The sequence below is a fragment of the Chrysemys picta genome, chromosome 8, assembly GCF_011386835.1.
Source record: "Chrysemys picta bellii isolate R12L10 chromosome 8, ASM1138683v2, whole genome shotgun sequence".
NCBI lineage: Eukaryota > Metazoa > Chordata > Testudines > Emydidae > Chrysemys > Chrysemys picta.
The window spans coordinates 24,711,020-24,723,851 of record NC_088798.1 but is presented as its reverse complement, the minus strand read 5'-3'; the positions used below and the strand labels follow the sequence as shown (position 1 = coordinate 24,723,851).

Here is a 12,832-nt window from a genome sequence, read left to right as displayed (position 1 = left end):
CTTGAGCCACTTCTGAAAACAATCTGGTTCTGTTTATGCTTGTAGTTAAACCGTCTTCAGCCCTGCACTCATTGTAGGCACTGATTGTCACAGAGGGATCAATTTGATAGGATCATTTAAATGGCCAACCCTGCCACACATTAGTCCTCAAATAGTTATTTAATATAAACTATTAAGCAACTGTTAGAGGGAAGGGCTATGCCATATATGGGGGAAATGACTACAAAACAGCATATGCATCTTTAATCTCATTTTAGATCCAGTTTGCCCACAAACACACTTTTAAAATTCTGCTAGCAAGGGAACTAATTAATCTTTAGATACAGCTGAGTGCCTAGCATCTGATCCAGATTCTAATGAAGTCAATGGACATATATTCTCATTAATTAGAGTGGGGATTGTCTCAGTCACCTACTGTATTGTATCAAATTCTGGCAGAAGGTGAGGATATCTGGTGCATGCCCCCAGGAAGCCAGTATGAGTGCTGGTTTTCTTAGATGTGGTGTTAGGCTATCAAGTAAGTGAAACTGATTAAAAGCTACCCACTAGATTTTCATTGTTCAAAGCCTATGAGGGTGCTCACTACTGTGTGCAGCTGAGCTGTAGTCAGTTTGAGTCCCTGGCAATAATTACAAAAATGTAAAATACGAGCATCCAAAAAAATCTCATGTTTTGCTAATTTATTTGGTTATATCTAATTTCATGATTGTCTCTTCAGCTTGTATTTCTAAATTCAATGAATTAATCTTGTTGTAGTCTATTACCCTGCTGTTATGTCTCTCATTTTTTCCTTTCAGATTCTACAACTTTGCTTTGGTGGTCTGGATAAAACATTGATGTCGTCTAATTAATTTGACTTGACTGCATTTCCAATTAATTCCTACTCTAACCCTCATGTAAATCTTTGCTAATCAGTCCATGTTTTCGTTCCCTTACAAGAGACGTTTGAGAGAAATTAGATTTTAGTGATTTTTTTTCATCTCATAAACAGTGTCTCACATGTCAGCAGATGTGCATATTTATTTCAATTATTATGTAAACGATTAAAACACTAATTTTTTTAAAGTCCTTCTTACAAGTGGCTTGGTTTCCTGTCTCTCTTGAGACAGGAATACAGTAGCATAGCAAGTCCAGATTTCTTCACTGAAGGCAATTGGGGTAGTAGGAGTCCTTCTGACTGGGAAGAGCAAAATTTTTGCATATGCTGTTACAGCTTCTAGTTCCTTTACAATACTTTTAAGGGCTCAGTTGAACTCCCTGTGAAGTCATTCTAAAGACTCCCATTGTCTTTAGCAGGGATTGGACTGGGCTGCTAGGCTGTGACCCTGCAAACCCTCACACAGCGACTCTTCCCTGTGTAAGAAGTGATATTGACCACAGCTGCACTACTCTTGTGAATGTTTGTAGAACTGAGCCCTCTGTGCATTACTCCAAGGAAATAAATAACAGCAGCCAGAGCTTCTTTGTCTGCAGAGACCAGATATTGTCTTTGAGAAACATCCATTGTGCCCATGAAAGAAGTACTCCTACAGGCAGCCAAGGCAGTTTAAATATCAATACTCCGAGGAAGACAAATAGGACCTATATATTGGAATCTTCTTCTATGACAACATGGTGGCATCACAAGATCACTTACAAATCCCATAGAATAATGCTGTCAAGGCTATGCAGAACTCTTCACTCCTGTTACACCGGCACAAAGCAGCATAGGGTGCCAAATGTAAGAAATGAGGTGCATAATGGTGATTGCATGGGGAAACTTGAATGGTGCCTGCCTGGTCCTTGATTCTCTGAAAAGGAATTTACTGAAAAATATACTTTTAGAAAAAGAGGATCATTTGTTGTGATTTGGCCAACAGAATAGAAAACAGTGATAATATCCTTATGAAATCATGCTGGTGAGTGACTTTTTTTCAAATTAATGGGTTTTTCCCAGATGTGTTGCAATCCCTATTCTTAGTCTCTAGGATCTGTGATAAACTATATTTACTGATCTGTACTTTTCTGTCATTATGCTTCTCTTTTTCAGCCTGTCTCTCTAGATACTTAACCTCATCACATTAGAATCTGGTGCCTTTCTTAAACATTATGCTTACCTGTGTTTTCCTCTAATTTTTGAGCTTCATGGAAAGGAAATGTTGAATTCATTTAGCCAAGTACAATATCTGATTCTACGAGCTAGGCTGATGCAATAAGGCAAAAGAAACATACCATATGCCTGTGTGTGTCTGCTGGAAAAACAGCTATAATTTCAGATGTTGAATATTTTAAATAAACTACTTGCAAATGAGAGAGAGGTCAAGAATTATTCATAAAACAACCAACTAAAGAATAAATGTGAGAAAAACGTTGTCTGAGTGTGGACAGCTCACAAACATAAAAATTCTTAAATTTGTTACAGAACACTTCACAGTTCCTTGTTTTATACAAACCCACGTATGAGTCCTCAATGAAATGAGACAGCGAGAGAAAAAGTGTTGCTGTAACTATATAACATAGGATAGCAGTTTTTCAAAAAGTATGAAGCAAAATATTGTGCATTTTCCCTTTATGAAAGTTCTGGATTACCATAGCAACGGTGCAACAGTCCAACCTCACTTTTTCAAGGTTTTTTATATACATACAGGTTAGTAATGAGCTGGGTCTATTCATATTTAGTACAAAAATGGGGCTTAAAAAACCTGTAGTACAGAAATGTGGTCTTCTGATCTTTGCAAAACCTTAATTTGCATGGCTTTATTTCAAATGTAATGGTTTTAATTTACAAGAATTAATATGCAAAGAGAGGTTACTTACCTGTGCATTAAGAACCAGGTTAAGGTCTCAAGGAGGAGTGAGTAGGTTCTTTGATTTATGGAAACAAATTAGACAACCCTTTGAGGTAACCTGACTGTTTTTGTACACTGTACCAATCTGTGGACAGGAGGGTGAAATCCCATAATCATCACTAGATGTACTTTAACAGAGCTACACAACAAACTTCAAGGAGTCTGGTGGCACCTTAAAGACTAACAGATTAGTTAAAGATCTGTTAGTCTTTAAGGTGCCACCAGACTCCTTGTTGTTTTTGTAGATACAGACTAACATGGCTACCCCCTGATACTTGACAACAAACTTCGTGATTTCAAGTCCAGCAGGTAGTCAACAATGCCTGAGTGGACATTCCATAGGAGTTACTGATCGATGAGCATGCCTGACCTGGAAATGCTTCCATTTCTGCAGGTCGGTTTTCCTCATGGCAGATTTCCTACTGCCCAGAAGTACTGTCTTAACCTTGGGGGAACAGTCCAATTCTATGCCCAAGAACCATTGAAGATCCAAGCTCTGAGAGACAGAAATGTTGGGCTGTGGTGCCCAAGTTTTGGGTCAGGAGATCCATTATCAGAGTGGCATTCACAGGGAAAAGCAAAGCAGGTTTGAGAGCCAGACTTGTCATGGCCAACATGGAGCTATGAAAATTTCTACCACTTGTTCCTATTTAGAACCCGGAGGATCATGTGTCGGAGGGTAAGCACAGAGGAGGTGTAATGTCAAGTGACTAAGAGGGTATCCCCATTGAGTTGTGACTCTACCATAAGCACAAGTGTCTGCAGTTTCCACTGGATTTCCAAAGAGATGCACCTTTGGGAGGCTGAGCTATGAGCTAAAGCTCCAGTGCTGACAGGTGGGATGGTACCAGGGAGGGATCCCTCTCAGTGTCCCTGAGGAGGAAGAGTCTGGTTCCTCTGTGATCAAGAGGTCCTCATGAGAAAGGAACCTAATCGGTACCATGGAGCCTGGGCAGTGTTCCACCATAACTGGGGATGGTACGGAGGTGCAGTCCTTATGCCCTGTAGGTATGTGAGCTGAGGAGAAAGGTACTGGGGACTGCTGAGGTACAGTCATTATGGCTGCAACCTGAAGAGAAGGATTCTGAGGTCAATATAGGGTTCTTAGAGGAGTCCCTTAGAGTTCTTTTTGTGTCTGGAGGGCTCATCTTCCAGTACCTACTTCAGTGCTAACAGCTGTGATTTTTCTAGAAGATTCCTTGGTATGGAATGAAATGGGCTTCATCTTGATGGGTACTGGGGCTTGCACAAGCCTCAACAGTACCCATACTGGGATGCAAGGTCTCCCTAAATTCTGGCCATGGAAATGACTTTCTTTCTTATAGGAGTCCCTCTAGGTAATGTGGACTCTTTCTTGGAATATTTGATTCCGGAGCTGCCCCACAATCTTTAATTGAGGCTAAAGGCATTGGAATGACCTGAGTGGCTGAGGCTGACGTACAGGGTGGGATTGGACCTCAGTGAGCGCTCCATGAGAAGGCGCTTCTGTCTACCCTGAGATGCAAGGGTCTGGACAGATCTGCTTTTTAAAGCTGGTTCAGACCTTGCATTTGGATCGTATGTGGGACTCTGAAGCAGCTGGAATGTCTGTTGCTGGGGGAGAAAGACCTGTGGCACATCTGACAAGGCTTGAAGCCTGGAATGCTTGGCATAACCTGTTCCATCGAGGGAACGGCAGAAGGCCCTGACTGAAGAAAGAAGGGGGGGGGGACCCCTCTGAAAGCACGAAGTGTGCTAATGAAAAGTAACATAAAGAACACAAAGAAGGAACTGCAAAGCTAGAAGCAGACACTGTTATGATCTGTCTGGAGCCAAGGGCGGCTGAGTAGAAACTGGTGTGAAAGCAGGTTCACATCTCCCTATATAACCTTGCACTAGAGCACAAGGATGTATGGTGCACAGGTCTGGACCTTCAGACACTGCTAAATTCGCTTGCGCAGCCAAAGTTTGACATGATTTTCCACAGAGCCTCACGGTTGACAGAGTCGAAGGCTTTGGTCAGATCGATAAAGGCCATATTCAGCTCCTGGTGGTGTTCTTGACATTTTTCCTGAATCTGCCTGGCTGCGAAAATCATGTCAGTGGTGCCTTGTGTTGGTCTGAAGCCACACTGGGATTCTGGAAGTACTTCCTCTGCAAGAGGGAGTAGGCGATTCAGTAAGATTCTGGCAAGGATTTCCCCAGCAATGGAGAGGAAGGCAATGCCTCAATAGTTGCCACAGTCGGCCCTGTCTCCCTTTTTGAAAATGGTGATGATGTCAGCGGGGATTCCTTCGGTGTGCCAGATTTTGAGGAGCAGCAAGTGAAACTTGTCAGTCAGTGTTTCTCCCCCCACTTTCAGTCTTTCATCTACAGACATTTAACAATCAAAACTGTATGACCCATTGTTAACAGCTGCAAATGGAACAGTTATATTAATGCTCTTACTTACCAACTACAAAAATGATGTTAGATTTCCTTAAATCTTCCGTAAAATCTAAATAAAAGTAAAATCTTTGTTTTATTGTCAGCAAGTACTGATTTTAATCTTCTGTTCTTTCTATACACTGTTATATAACACATAGCAAGGTTTTCAAGGTAACTTTTAGATTTAAAGTAGCTTTAGTTTTCTACTAGAATGTTCTTTATTCTGAAATGAACTGTTATTCACAAGCTCACTTATGTCCCAGTTTTGTAGCTGTCACTGCAGAAGTGATAAAAATATATCTTACATGGAAACAATGACAGCCCTTTCATATGCACACCCTAGCAAAAAAAGCGAAATCATAATAATTAAAAAGAATCAAACTGCTCTTGAGATCAGAATAATATGCATCATGAGCCACCATGTTTCTTTTCTTTTGTTTTCTTTTCTTTTGCTTTTATTCTAAAAGTATAATTTGATTAAAGTTCATATATAACAATTTCCATATTCTTTTAGGTTTTTGCATTCAGTGCTCCACATTAAAGGACATTTAATCTTAAATTCAGCCAGACTAGAAGCAACTCACCTCTGACTTGCACATTTCTAATTACGGGATATCACTAGCTGAAGGTGTTCATTAACCCTCAGGCTGCTCTTAGAATCCTGCCAAGTCACACCTTACATCAGCCCTTAATAACTGTTTGCCAAATTCTGAAAGCTGTTTTTGGCTTAATAGTAAGACTTCTGAATAAGTCTGGGTCCAATGGCTTGAATAGGAATTGAAGTAACTCTCTGACATACTTTCACACAATCAAATGTGCTTTCCATCAGTATCTGAAATGCATACCTCTTTCATTTAAAAAAAATAAATAAGAAGAATCTAGATGCAATATACTATACTTATGTACTTGAGTATACTAAAGGGGGAACTAAAAGTATCATGAATACATTAGTCTATACTTAAGAAGAAACTCACCGCCTGCGTTCTCATATCCAGAGAAATTTGATTGGTCATCTACCTGTTAATTAAGCAATTGACATTTTAAAAATTGTTATTGCATAATTTGTGTGTTCTTCATGTACCTGTGGATATTAAAACTAACCATGTGAAAGATGATTTTGCTATTTTTTTTTGTGCCTATTCAAATATACAGTAACAATGGCTACATAGGGAACTCTATTCATGTAGCTTTATTTCTCCCTGCAGAACATGCATACAGGAAACCCAAGGTAGCTCACGCTGATTGATATTGGCCCATGCTGTAATTGCTGCAATGACTGGCCTATTATAGTGTTAAGTCACATAGTGGCTAAGTATTTCAGAGGCTGCTAGTATGCATACTAAATAGCTTCCCACAGTAAATGGTGGATGTGTTTCCAAGTCAACCATGGGCTAAGTAACAATAGAGTGAGTTGCAGTGTGTGAAGTATGTGTTATAAAGATGAAATTAACGTATTGCCCCTTGCAATATATTGCACTAACTCTCAGGAAACTGGAGTTCAGGTCTTGAACTATGACCCTCTTTCCTGAGATAGTAGGAACTGAGCATGCTTTGATGGCACCATGAGGGAGAAGAAAGCTACCTTGCATTACTCTGCAGTGACCTCTCTTGCCCATTTGGGAGTTGTTTTGTCTCTCAGGAGAAGTCTCCTCTGCCAAAATGGTCAGATGAACATGAAGTTTGGCAAGTGTGTGTGTTTTTTGAAAAAATATGTGGTTTGTATATGTAACGGAAACAATGAGTTCTGAGGTTCTCTGGGAGTCTTACTAGACCCATCCAGGTAAAAAGTTTGTCCTTAGCTATAGTCCTCAGTTCTGGAGCATGTTACATCCATTTTAGGCCAACTTGTAGTAAACCCTCTGGCTGCATGTTCTCAGCTCCTGACTAGAGCTGGTCAGGAAACTATTTTTCCAACAAACAATGGGCAATAATAGGAGAGCACTTCCTGTAACCCAGGAGAGTGAAGTGACTGTGACTGACCCCTGTAGGGAGGGGCATGGAGCAACAAAGGACAGCTTTGTGCTTTCTCTTCCACAGCCTGTACATGTCAGTCACAACTTCTTCCATAGAACGCAGGGTCAGAAAAGATGATGCATATCCTGAACCCAACAAAGATAAGGATGTGAGTGGTAGGGAAATGCCTGGGGGAAAAGGACAGCTAGGGGAGCTCCTGCAATGATGGTTATGCAAAAAGCCTCTGAACCTTCCTCGCCACAATAAAGGCTCTTATGTTCAAAGATATAATGTGGATTTGAAGTGGTTTTGTCTTTGGTCTGAATCTGTTGACCTTCAGGACAAACTGCAAGTGCTGCTGAAGCAGCAAATGTTGTTAGAGGAGAACGTATGGGGGAAGTGAGGAGTGTGGTTAACTACTTACTTTGCGCTGCCTGGTTATTTAATATTATTCTGTGTCATGGGGCTACTGTTTCTTATTTGATTTATAGTATTTTTAAGTGTTTGACATAGGCACCATACAATCAGGAAAGATTTGGACAAATTGGACAAAGTCCAGAGAAGAGCAACAAAAATGATTAAAGGTCTAGAAAACATGACCTGTGAGGGAAGGTTGGAAAAAGATAGGGTTTGTTTAGTCTGGAGAAGAGGGGGGACATAACAGTTTTCAAGTACATAAAAGGTTGTTACAAGGAGGAGGGAGAAGAATTGTTCTTCTTAATCTCTGAGGATAGGACAAGAAGCAATGGGCTTAAATTACAGCAAGGGCGGGTTAGGTTGGATATTAGGAAAAAATTCCCAACTGTCAGGGTGGTTAAGCACTGGAATAGCTTGCCTAGGGAGGTTGTGGAATCTCCATCACTGGAGATTTTTAAGAGCAGGTTAGACAAACACCTGTCAGGGACAGTCTAGATCAGTGGTCTCCAAACTTTTTTGATTGTGCACCCCATCAGTAAAAAATTTTTTGAGCATGCACCCCTTGCCGTGCCGAAGCAAAAAAAAAAAAAAAAGCGCTCCTTCTGTCGTGCACCCCCAAGGATCCTCTTGCGCACCCCACTTTGGAGACCACTAGTCTAGATAATAGTCCTGCCATGAGTGCAGGCAACTGGACTAGATGACCTCTTGAGGTCCATTCCAGACCTATGACTCTGAGTCCATGTTCAGATAGGCACCCCTATGTTCTATGCATCTAAATAAATAAAATAAAAGATGTGCATAAGCTACTAATGCATTTAGATCATCAGTATTTTAATGTATTCTGTAAAATACCTCAATTGGTTTTAAAACTACTCCATGCACATGTGGTATCAGCATATTTTATATTCTAGGAAAGATAGTATGCAATTATAGTTCATGATGGTCTGTACAGTACCAGTATGTGGTTATAAAACTTTACTTTTGACTTTTATTTTAGTACTTTAAAATAAATAGCATTGCTACAGTAGTATGGCTAATTGAATAGAATGAGTGAAGTGAACAGCAGTGGGAGAATATATTGTGTAAACTGTTGGCTGTTCAAACTGGCAAGTGTCCTACATACATGTACAGGTTTCTGATTCTGTTTCAGGAGTCATCACTGAAATACAAGTATTCTTGATTAGACTGAAGTACCAAAAAATTGATTATAGTTCCTTTTCATTTCTTGATTTATAGTAATGACCATGCTAGTATTCTGCAGCAGTGGGGTTGGCATTTTTTAAAAAAAATATCAATAGTGGCCTCAATCATGTTATGATGATACCAAAATTTTAGGATAAAGAGAGGATCAGAACAGCAAGTGTTTGAAGAATAACTGGGTTGAATCTGCCCTTGCTCCCCACTGATATCGTCATCTAGTATGACCTTTTTTGAGAGAATAACATAATCAACCTGAAGAAGATATGCATAAAATATTAAGGGCCCAGTTTTTAGAAATAGCCTCTCATTTTGCACTGGTAGGTTTGAATGCAAATAATTGCAGGAAAAATTAGCTGAAAAATTGTGGGTGCAAAATGGAAGGCTAAGTTGAGGGGTTTTTTTGTTTTGTTTTTGTTTTTTGCGTTTTTTTTTTAATCAAACTCTTAGGGAATGTCTGCACTGCCAAAAAAAAAAAAAGTGTGTTCTTAACTCAGATCAAAAAAGCAGTAAGTACATGGTCAACTTGGCTTTTTTAATTCAGTTTGGCAGCTCGAGTTCAACCACAGACTCTCCTATCAGCTCTAACTCAAGCTGCTACCATGAGTTAAAAGCTGAGTTGCCAGTGTCCTTGCTGCTATTTTAACCAGAGTTAGCTGATGTAGATTAGCTAACCAAAATTAAGAACAGTCCCCCATTCCACCTCCCTTTGTTTTTTGTTTTTTTTTTGCATACCTTTAGTCACAAGTTTACCTACTATTAGGATGAAAAAGAAGTTACTGCCATCCTTTCACATAATCAGCTCTTTTTGCTCTCCCCCAACTCCTCAAATGAAATTACATTAAACAGACTGGGACCCTTGCAGGCTGGTGGGATCAGTTGCTGAGACGGTGAAGGAAAGTTTAAGTCAATTAGAGCTATAATTTTTTGCACTGGAAGTTCCTTATATTGTAAATACATCCCAGGAGGCAGCAGTGAAGCTAAATGAACTTCTCAGTTTCCTGTTTAGCAGGCAATATCTCTTTTAGGATTAGTTATATGCCAGATTGATCAATATTTGTGAGTCTTCAGTCCAGGTTCAGGAAAGGAATAAGTGGCATTTATATTCATTAAAATTCAAAAGTCGATAAATAACACAAACCAGGAATCATTGATCAAAAACCATCTCCTCAAAAATATTTACTTGTACTCTTATCTGCATATATGCTGATTTTCCCATGTAGAATTATGTCCATTTTCACTAGACTTTCTTTTATTTTTAAATTTTATCCACAGGATTTCCCTAATGAGACAATATTAGGGATTGTGAGACTGCAATCTGGATTTACAGTCATCCTACGAAAATGTCTCTCATAGCATTAATACTGATTTTGAAATGATGCACTGAGGTCCACAGAACAATACTGGACTACAGGGGCAAAGAGGTACTATGAACTCTGACAGGTAAGAATCCATGCTGACTATGGTCTTCAGGGAGCCAAGAGAGAAAGTCAAGGAGGCTTAAAATAAATTAGAAAATAAGATGACTTTGGATTTGATTTTGGTGCCTTCGTTTACTTAGGTGGTTTCCATTGTTCTAGGTATTAAACCCTACTCATAGATTGATTCTCCTTTGCCCTCTTTTCCCCCCCACCCCCTCCACTCTCCCCAAAAAGCACAGGAAGCTTGTGTTGATGTGGGTGGAGAGTTAGACTCTTGCTGTATGGAATTCAGTTACAGGATCTGCACACTCTTGAAGTGGTCATGTGATGTGACCATGTCAGACAAGGAGCAGCTCGTGAGCAGATTTCTCTTGTACTGTCCTTTTGTATAGGGTAGGCAGGGGCTTATGTCAGCGATTAAGCCAGTCAACTAAGATTTTTAATTTAAATAATATCTATTTGTATGTATTAATTTTTAGGAGATGGATGATGGTGGGCTCTGCCAGAGGGCTCTGGAGAAGAATTGAAAGACTTGGCTAATGACCACATAAGGAAAGGAATGAAGAGGCGGTGCCAGGAATACTATCAGGAATATAGTGATTCAGTAATAGAACTGTCTTTATATTCTTGACCCAGCTGTTTCCATTTAGCTGAGGGTCCTGTAACTCATACTGAGGTTAGGGGATATCTATCTTTAACAGAGATATTTGATGGGCAGTTTATAGTCAAGTGTTACTGGTGCAGGTAGGTCAAGGTAAGGTTGTCCATAAGTATAATCTATTCTAACAGAGTTTTTAGGTTGGGCAATTGCACTTGAACCCAACTAACAGATGTAGTCGTACTGTCTGAAGGATCATCAGGTACAGGGGATCTAGCTGCCTATAGCTGAACAAACAAAATACATATCCTTTTCCAAATTGAGAAGACAGATTTTAGACTGAGATGATTATTAGATGTTGAAAGTATAATATCAGGAGTACAATAAGTTACCATGTATGTGATCTAATGATAATAGCAGAAATATTGATAAAACAATGTCCTGTTATATAGTTTGGGTTACAATAAGACCACCTCTTGTCATTTAATTCATTAGAAGGTAGTTAATCTATATTGGATATTGTTATAGGTTAACATGTTTAACTTTGAGCGTATTGACTGGGACTTGAAATAACTATTATAATAAAACGGGTTGTCAGTAAGTCACAGCATATTAGAGGGAATGTTATAGCACTACTCAGATCTTTGTAGGTGGTGATAATGGTCAATTGTGACTCCTAAATCACATCCATATAAAGAAACTGGAACGTGTATATAATGGATGGTGCTTTTAAAGTGTGTGTGAATGTGTTCTGAAAGAAAATAAGGACCAGCACAGGGGATATGAACAGATATGGAGAAAGCTGATGTGTCAGAGGAAAATCATGTTTTACTAGTCTATTATTTATTTCATTTATTATTTGAACATGTCAAAGTAGTGGATAAAACAGAACTAGTTGCATAATTTAGACTTAAAAGGTCTTGGACATGGTCACCTACAAGACATTAAAGAAACTAAGTAGTCATGAAGTAAGAAGAAAAGTATTGTCATAGATCAGAAATTGGCTAGGAGAGAGAAAATAAATAAGATGAAATGGTCGATTTTTATCATCGCAAAAAAGACTTCAAGAATATCCAGAGGTGTAATTGTTATTGCTAACAAAAATTCTTGAAGGAATATTAAACGTCATGCTGTAGGGCTGTGATGGACTACATCCCTGTATTCACACCCTCACACTATTTGTAATAATCTTTATACAAGGTATGCCTTGTGAGATCATTTGAAAGCTCACAACTTGCTAATCAGTAATATCATGGTAAAATGTGTATAGCAGCGTTATGCATAAAGTTAAAATTTTCCCCTATATGGTGATAAAAATACATACTCACCTAGCACCAAATTAGTCAAACAGACCTGTTTTGAACAAAGGAGTGTATGCTTGTCTTAATTTGCATTTAAGCAGTAAACAGTCATCAATCAGAAAGGAGAAGGGACAAAAACAGAGAGGTCACACAGGTGAAAAAGCCCAGCAGACTGCCTGTCACCTGGTTCTCAGCTGGAAAAGGTGAACACCCCAAGACTCTCTCTCTCTCTCTCGCTCTCTCTTTGCCCATCTCATTATTCGCACATGAGAAGAAAAAGGAAACAGCTGTTGGACTCTGGGGAAGGGATCCTGACCTGAAGAGTTTGGTCACTAATTCTGCTGGAAGCATGTGGTAAGAAACTTTGCTTGAATTTAATATAGTTTGTTTGGAACTAGAAGGGGATTATCTTTATTTTTCTTGCATCTATTTCTGACTTTTATGCCTCATTACTTGTACTCACTTAAAATCTATCTCTTTGTAGTTAATAAACTTTTTTATCTAATCCAGTGTGTTTAAATTAGTGTCTGAGTAACTGTAGTTAAGATAACAAGCTACTGGATATTATTGCCTTAAAGGGAATATACTTAGTATATTTGGACTGTCCAGGAGAGGGCTGGGCAGTACAGTAGAACCTCAAAGATACAAACACCAGAGTTACGGACTGACCAGTCAACCAGACACCATGTAAAATCAGATGTAACCGATCGG

General features: G+C 39.2%; 1 protein-coding gene across 2 annotated transcripts in view; it reads right to left on the bottom strand.

The window, feature by feature from the left end:
* AK5 (adenylate kinase 5) overlaps window positions 1–12,832 on the bottom strand; it is a 160,029-nt gene that overhangs the window by 41,686 nt on the left and 105,511 nt on the right. For both annotated transcript variants that reach the window (XM_008171282.4, XM_008171283.4), the window contains 2 exons: window positions 6,209–6,251; window positions 5,260–5,304 (listed from right to left, as the gene is read on the bottom strand). In XM_008171282.4, coding sequence (XP_008169504.2) covers window positions 5,260–5,304; window positions 6,209–6,251 — 88 coding nt within the window. The remainder of the gene's footprint in view (window positions 1–5,259; window positions 5,305–6,208; window positions 6,252–12,832) is intronic.